Source organism: Lutjanus erythropterus, chromosome 7, assembly GCF_056507025.1.
Source record: "Lutjanus erythropterus isolate fLutEry1 chromosome 7, fLutEry1.hap2, whole genome shotgun sequence".
Lineage (NCBI taxonomy): Eukaryota > Metazoa > Chordata > Actinopteri > Lutjaniformes > Lutjanidae > Lutjanus > Lutjanus erythropterus.
In genome coordinates this window covers 36,559,028-36,567,801 of record NC_139323.1, presented here as the reverse complement: position 1 = coordinate 36,567,801, position 8,774 = coordinate 36,559,028, and the positions used below count along the sequence as shown (strand labels likewise).

Genomic DNA, 8,774 nt, shown 5'->3' with positions numbered 1-8,774 from the left:
TGTATGTATGTATGTATGTATGGTCATAAGTATGTATGTATATATGCTCATATGTATGTATGCTCATATGTATGTATGTATGTATGGTCACATTTATGTATGTATGCATGGTCATATGTATGTATGTATGTATGCATGTATGGTCATATGTATGACCATATGTATGTATGCATGGTCATATGTATGACCATATGTATGTATGTATGTATGTGTGTATGTATGTAAGGTCATATGAATGTATGCATGGTCATATGTATGTATGGTCATATGTATGTATGTATGTATGTATGTATGTATGTATGTATGGTCATATGTATGTATGTATGTATGCATGGTCATATGTATATATGGTCATATGTATGTATGTATGTATGTTTGTATGGTCATATGTATGTATGTTTGTATGCATGGTCATATGTATGCATGTATGGTCATAAGTATGTATGTATGTATGTATGTATGTATGTATGGCCATATGTATGAATGTATGCTCATATGTATGTATGCATGTCTGTATGCTCATATGTATGTATGTATATATTTATGCTCATATGTATGTATGTATGTATGCTCATATGTATGTATGTATGTATGTATGCTCATATGTATGTATGTATGTATGTATGTATGGTCACATGTATCTATGTATGCATGGTCATATGTATGTATGTATGTATGCATGTATGCTCATATGTATGTATGTATGTATATATGTATGTATGCATGGTCATATGTATGACCATATGTATGTATGTATGTGTGTATGTATGTATGGTCATATGAATGTATGCATGGTCATATGTATGTATGTATGTATGTATGCATGTATGGTCATAAGTATGTATGTAAGTATGTATGTTCATATGTATGTATGTATGCATGGTCATATGTATATATGGTCATATGTATGTATGTATGTATGTATGGTCATATGTATGCATGTTTGTATGCATGGTCATATGTTTGGCCATATGTATGAATGTATGCTCATATGTATGTATGCTCATATGTATGTACGTATGTTTGTATGTATGTATGCTCATATGTATGTATGTATGTATGTATTTGTGCTCATATGTATGTATGTATGTATGCTCATGTATGTATGTATGCATGTATGGTCATATGTATCTATGTATGTATGCTCATATGTATGTATGTATGTATGTATGTATGTATGTATGGTCATATCCCTCTATGGTACACATTATGATGCCAGTGAGGGAAATGTGTTTTTATGTCTCAAAACAGACTAAATAAACATAATCTGAAGAAATTTTATTTTTATTTTTATTTTTGGAAGTTTTTGGGGTTCGTTGCCTGTAGGCAACATTGTACCATAATGGTGCATAAGTGAAAAAGAATGTTCCTTTTCCAATTTGAACATTGTTTATTTCATAAACATATGCAAAAATATTCAATAACATCAAGAAGTCACAATTCATTTTAAATTTTAAATTAAAAAGAATTCTAAAAAGAATTTATATATGTATGTATGTATGTATGTATGTATGTATGGTCATATATATGTATGTATGTATGTATGTATGTATGTATGTATGTATGTATGTATGTATGTATGGTCATATGTATGTATGTATGTATGTATGCTCATATGTATGTATGTATGCTCATATGTATGTATGCATGGTCATATGTATGTATGTATGCTCATATGTATGTATGCATGGTCATATGTATGTATGTATTCTCATGTGTATGTATGTATGTATGTATGGTCATTTGTATGTATGTTTGTATGCATGGTCATATGTTTGGCCATATGTATGAATGTATGCTCATATGTATGTATGCTCATATGTATGTACGTATGTATGTATGTATGCTCATATGTATGTATGCTCATATGTATGTATGTATGTATGCTCATATGTATGTATGTATGTATGTATGTATGTATGTATGTATGCATGTATGGTCATATGTATGTATGTATGTATGTATGTATGCTCATATGTATGTATGTGTATGTATGTATGTATGGTCATATGTATGTATGTATGTATGTATGTATGTATGGTCATATCCCTCTATGGTACAAATTATGATGTGAGTGAGGGAAATGTGTTTTTATGTCTCAAAATAGACTAAATAAACATAATCTGAAGAAATTTTATTTTTATTTTTATTTTTGGAAGTTTTTGGGGTTCGTTGCCTGTAGGCAACATTGTACCATAATGGTGCATAAGTGAAAAAGAATGTTCCTTTTCCAATTTGAACATTGTTTATTTCATAAACATATGCAAAAATATTCAATAACATCAAGAAGTCACAATTCATTTTAAATTTTAAATTAAAAAGAGTTTTAAAAAGAATTTAAAAAGTTTCTTGGCTAAATGTTGCCTGTAGGCAACATTGTACCAATTAGGAACAACCCACTGAAATAAATGTGTAAAGTATAAAACTTTAAACTACTTAAATCAACAAAGATAACCATTATCATAACCATTTGAAAAACAAAAACAACAAATTCCAGTGTTTGATCATCACTGCTTTATTTCAGTGCATGTTTTGTGTCAGTCCCCTGTGTCTTTCCTGACATGTGTTGCCATCACTTGTGGTGTTGCTGCTCACTGCTTATGGAACTCCATGAAGCAGTTTTTTTCAGGAGTGAAGCACAGGCAGGTGACACATTTTGTGCACTGTGATTTCACTATACCTTTACATCCAGGGTATCTGCATCTGCCCTTTTTCTCCACCCAAATAGGCCAGTGGTCAGTGTTGTGTTTGCTATAGTGATTCCATAATGGTTCACTGTTGCAGGCAACATTGCAACTTTCCATGATGGCACGTTGTTGCCTCAGGGCAACAGCTGCATTTTAACAAGTATCCACTATTAAATTAGTAAATAAGTTGCATGAAACTATCAAAACTTAAAGTTTACTCACCTATTAGTGTGAAGACATTTTTTTCCAGGTGGAAAAGGGACAAAAAATAACTTTTTGAGAGTCTTTTTTTTGCAGCAAGATAGCAGAGCTGTCTCCTTAGAAAAAGCCCGCCAAGAAGGGTTTCAAAATCACTTCCTGGAGGTCATGTGACAACTTAAAGCATTGTTAATGGTTCCCTATGGTTTTACCTCTTTTTTAAAGTATTGCATCATTTAAAGGGATGCATTGTGGAGATGTGACAGGGCAAAAATGGGTTTGTTGCCTGAGGGCAACATGGTACCATAGAGGGTTAAAAGGGCAGATAGATAAAATAAGATAAGATAAGATAAGATAAGATAAGATAAGATAAGATAAGATAAGATAAGATAAGATAAGATACAAAATGGCGTATAGGATAATACTTAAATAATATTGTAAAATGGATAATTGCACAGAGCTACAGAGAGTTGGGGATTTATGTTACTTGTGTTTGCATTTGTTTTTCCTCTATTACAGTGTAATAACATGTTCACTTATGGAACACTCATTCTATGGTTAAGAGTTCTATTCCATCCACATCTATGATGACATGATGATGAAACAGAACCAGTAGAATGTCACACTTACATATACTGAAGGAGAGATGACCGGACTTCATTATTTCTGTCATTTTGACCTGATCTACTCGCTCGTTTGTTCGCTCATTAGCTTAAAACAACCTTGAACCGTTTTGTCTCGTAACAGTTATTTTACACTGAAATTCAACACAGAACATCACTGACGTCAAGTCACCTTTGGACATCTGGTAAGTTGATTAAATTCTCTTCTTAAAGTCAAGTTTTAATGATTGCATTGTAGATATACTTGGTATGGTTGGTTCACAACTAATGTACTTGACATAAAGTAACAGTGAAAACAAAGATTTTTTTTAATATGAGCACAAGTTTACTTACAGTATGGGTTTGTTTTTTATAATGCATTTACAATAAATAAATAAATAAATATATATATATAAACATATATATATATATATATATATATATATATATATATATATATATATATATATATTGAAGGAGTAGTAGTAGTGAGCAATATTTCTTTGTTTTGTTTAAGCTCATTTTCAATGCTGAAATGATAGCTGGCCGTCTCTGAGAGATGAGATATGACGTTGTGTGTATAAATTCCTTATTTTCTCCTCTCATCTCAGGTGTGAGAAATCAACAGAAGATTTTATTTTGTGCCATGAGTGACGACCAGGACTTTGAGGTCGTTGTAGGAGACCTGATCTCGTCTGCCTCCTCTGACTATGAGGTGCAGGCTCGCCTCGGGTGTGGCGTCTATGGAGAGGTCGTCCAGTGCAAGAAGTTAGCCACGAATGAAATGGTGGCTTTAAAAAACTTCAAAACCAAGGAATGCACTGAGGTGGCAAAGGAAGAGGTGCAACTTGACTTATATTAATGTATATATTGACTTATATTGTGTAATAATTAAAACTTGCATTGTATTCACATCAAATCTCTCTAATTTCTCATGCACTCAGGCGGAAATCCTTAAAAGGCTGAAAGAACTAAACTCAGACAGGTTCAACATCGTCAGATGGAACGGCTCCTTCAGCTACAACGGGCGGTTTTGTCTTGAGTTTGAGAAGCTCGACATGAGTCTCAGGGAATTCCAGGAGAAAAGATGTTTTAAGACTCTAAAGTTGGCGAAGATCCGACCCATCATACAGCAGGTTTGTTTTTGCAGCGCACAAGTAACACATTTTATTGTGGATCTAAAACAATAGACGTGGGGTGCACCTCATCTCTTAAATGCATGGATTAGTTTTATCAAAAACTCCATTAATATATGAAAGCATGTTTCCTCTTAAATTGCGAGCACTGACCAGGATATTAAATAGTAAAATCCTAAAATTACAAATAAAGAAAGATTTTTGCAGAATGTTAAGTTAATTAATGTCCCTAAAATCTAGAGATGGTGAATAGATTTACATCTTTGGCTCTTTCAAATAAAGTAAAAGACCTGCAATCATCATCCTTACTGTGTGTCATCACCATGGCTACAAATAATGGTAAATCTCAAAACAATCTAATGTCAATAGCTGTAAATGTATCGGTATAATTATCTATGCATGTCTATAATTACTGACAAAAATTACGAAATATATATATGTTTTTCTAATTAAAAAAATCATCCATCAAAATGTTTTTATGCTTTTGTTGATGAACACTGCAGTACAACTGATTTTTACTGTCATTCTAATTTCAGTTGGCTACAGCTCTGGAGTTTCTAAAGAGCGTAGGGATCATTCATGCAGATCTAAAGCCTGAAAATATCATGATGGTGGATCATGTACGTCAGCCAATGAGAGTGAAAGTCATCGACTTTGGCTTAGCCTTTAACAGTGAGAAAGCACAGACGGGTGCGATTGTTCAGACCTTATGGTACAGGTAAGTAACTGACAGCACATCTGGAAATCAAATGAATGAAAAGTTTTTATTCAGGCTTACATCTGACTAAAAGATTAACTATTTAAGAAAATGACAGTTAAATGTAGACAGTAAAGAGGAGTTTACTTCTTAAACTTTTACGTCTTAGACTTTATAACCACAGTTAATGTTTCTCTTGCTTGTCAAAGGGCTCCAGAGATCCTGCTGGGATCTTCCTTCGACGAGGCGATCGACGTCTGGTCTCTGGGCTGCATTGCAGCTGAAATGTTGATGGGCATTACACTGTTCCCTGCCAGTGATGAATATGATATGGTACGTGTCACACTTCAAAAGTATCATATTTAAAACACAACATAAATATTCAACCATACTGTTTTTGTATTTTTTTAAAAATAGAGAGAGAAAGTAACAAGAAGAATAGCATTTTTTGAAACATGATATACTGTGATAATCAGTTGTGTGACTGAGCGTTCGTTCATTCGAGCACCAGCCACTTGAATGTTCTGAGAATATTTCTTATTCGGTCAATATTCTCAATATTCTCTCTGTTTATCGAAAACTTGACGTGCCTTTGAAAAAGACTCAGTTTTATCCACCTTGCTTGAAAAACTTGAAGCAAATATGCATAGTTAGAGTTTCGTCCTCATCCCCCAAAGCCAACACCAACGCCAACTAAACCCTTGTCCCAAATAATAAAAATCAACAGCCTAGTCTTTGGACGGTGGAGGCGGAAGCTGGAGTACCTGTAGAGAACCCACACAGGCACCAGGAGAACACACAAACTCCACAAAGAAAGGTCCTGTTGCAGCCACAAACTCCCGAGCCCCCCAGCCAGCTTGGGAATTCAAACTCAGAACCTTCTTGTTAGTCTAATAGCCACACTTAAAAGAGTTATCTATGAAAAACTTTGCAATCACAACAATTCATTGGTTGTATACGTATGGTGATGATACGGCAAAAAAGACCCACAGAAGCATGGTAAATGTGACCAGGCCCTGGTCTATGAGAGGGCAAAAGCATGCATTATTTTGCATCATATTTTGCAAAACCATTTCATTGCTCTCGCTAAGTGAAAAATGAGGATGCATGTGGTCCAGTTGCTGCATTGCCTGTGGTTGTCCCCACAGGTGAGACATATCTTATACACGATTGGACGACCTCCCGACCGTGTCCTGTCTGCTGGGGTGCATACAAATACGTTTTTCAGTGCAGGATATGTACAGTCAGTGCCCTGCGTATGGAGATTTATGGTAAAGTTATTTGTCTGTCATCTCACTGTGTTTAAGTAAAGGTTTTGTCTCCTTGCTTTAGTCTGTCACTGCATTAGTAACATATTAGCTAACTGAAGCATTTCTTCTCTTTAGTCACCACTTGAAGTCAGAAATTTCACCTGTAGACCGCACGTGATTGCCAGCCTGGATGACCTCAAGAGGGTAAGATATCAATCTTAGAGAACTCTTTTTTTTTTTTTTTTTGAAAAGTTCAGATTTTCTTACCACTTTCTTTTATTCTGATCCTTCATAAGGCGTCTCATAATCACTCAGAAGAAGAGGCCAGTGCTGATGCATGTGACCAGGCGAGTTTTGTCAACTTGGTAACAAAGATGCTGATGGTGGACGCCTCTGAAAGAATCACACCAAGCCAAATCCTCCAGCATCCATTTCTAACAATGAGCCACCTCACTGGCACGTTCGACAACACCTAGTAAGTGTGAGCTCAGATGCAGTGTGTATTCTCTCTGTGCTGATGTAGATATGTAGTTGTTTGACTCAATGATTGGTTGTCTTCCAGTGTAAAGTCTAGTGTGAAGCTGATGAGCATCTGTCAGCGTGTGAGCCCTGATGATGGCGAGGCCATGGCTCAGGTGAGCCAGGAGACAGGCTCGATTAGAGAGACCACCGACAGCAATGCCGGCCCGGCCGACCACAGGGCTCCACATGAGGCCAGTTCTGCTGGGCTGAGCGGCAGGGAGCAAAACCTTCTCCAAAGCATCAGCAGCAAAGTCATCAGCTGGGGAACCAGTTCAGGAAAGAAAAGAAAAAAGGATGGTTTTGACGAGTCAGAGTGTGGCAACAGGTAGGTGTTTGAAATATCATCCTGAAATGATTATTTGACATTTTGGATGAATAGTTTTGCAAAATAATTTTATTTTCTTTCTTGCTGAGAGTTAGAAGAGAAGAATGACACAAATTCTAAACTCCAGGTGAAGTGACTTTTGTAAAGTCGAGCCTTAAGTCATTAAATACGTAACTAAGTCCAAGTCATGTGACTTGACGATTGCTTTGAGATGCAAGAGATTCAAACATTTCTTTAATCGACACAGAAGCCCAGACGCCACCCCGGCTCAGAAAAGGACTGAATGCCAGGATGTACCACCGACAGAGACAGGTGACCAAACGAGCCCACGAAAGTCACCGCTCCCTAAAAGAAAGAGGGATGATGCTGATCCGTGCAGAACCTCGGACGACTCGCCAACAAAGAAGAGCAAGAGTCTAAACCTCAACAAAGAGCTGACAGACAGTATCAGAAGTAAGATCATCTATCATCTATCTCTCAACACACACACACACAGGATCAATTTATTTTAAATCAATTAACGTCTTTTCTTCTGTGTTATAAAAACTTTTGATGGCTTATAATGGAAAATTTCCCATTAAATGGACCCTTCCCCAGAATTGCTAATTGAAAATTAACCTGGGAGGTATTTGATCATTTAGATGTAGCCTACCTTGTAAAGTATTGGCTCTGTGAACAATCAAACACCCTTTTTAATAATTTTTTTTATAGAACTACTCAGCGGTACAGAAGCCTGGTCCAGCTCAACCCCAGTCAGTCACCTCAAGAGGAGGAAGAGCGCTGATGAGGAGGCTTCAGGCTCAAAACAAGAAACTTCCCCAGTCAAGAAGAGGAGGCAAAGTCTGGATGGAAGAGAAGGACGTCACTTAAAACTTTACTGATGCCTCCTTCCTGCCAGACCCACATACGTGCAGAACTGAGGGTTATCGTAGGAAACTGGACTTAGGTTTCACCTCTCATCCAAGAGGCTTCTTCAGTTCTTACTGAGCAGTGGGGAGTTCCAGATATTGAACCTCTGTGGTCGTAACACCTTGAGAGGTACAGTATGTGACTCATGGACCCGCCCCTCCAACCGTTTGGGTCACCTGAGTAAAGTTGTGAGTTGCTGCCTCACCCTGCCATCATGTGAGTCGGTGACACCCACTCACACCTTTACTCAGGTAACTCTAACGGTTCACTTGATGGAGTCCAGGAGTCACACGCCTTTCAAGATGTTAACAACCCCACATAAATACCTGGAACCGAAGAAGCCTCTTTGGTGAGAAGCAAAACCTCTTCAAGAACCTAAGCAAGTCCAGTTGCCCATGATAACCCTCAGCGAACACCCTGACCTGAACGCACAATCCTCTGCTTGAAC

The 8,774-nt window shown here is 36.8% G+C and overlaps 1 protein-coding gene across 1 annotated transcript; it reads left to right on the top strand.

The window, feature by feature from the left end:
- The first annotated feature begins 4,133 nt into the window (after positions 1-4,133).
- Positions 4,134-8,328, top strand: LOC146324343 (homeodomain-interacting protein kinase 2-like). Its single transcript, XM_084722316.1, is given in 10 exon segments — positions 4,134-4,328; positions 4,432-4,623; positions 5,160-5,341; positions 5,530-5,653; positions 6,469-6,591; positions 6,706-6,774; positions 6,828-7,066; positions 7,133-7,417; positions 7,668-7,870; positions 8,129-8,328. Coding segments are annotated over 10 exon segments (1,782 nt in total). The 3' UTR covers positions 8,299-8,328.
- The last annotated feature ends 446 nt before the right edge of the window (positions 8,329-8,774 follow it).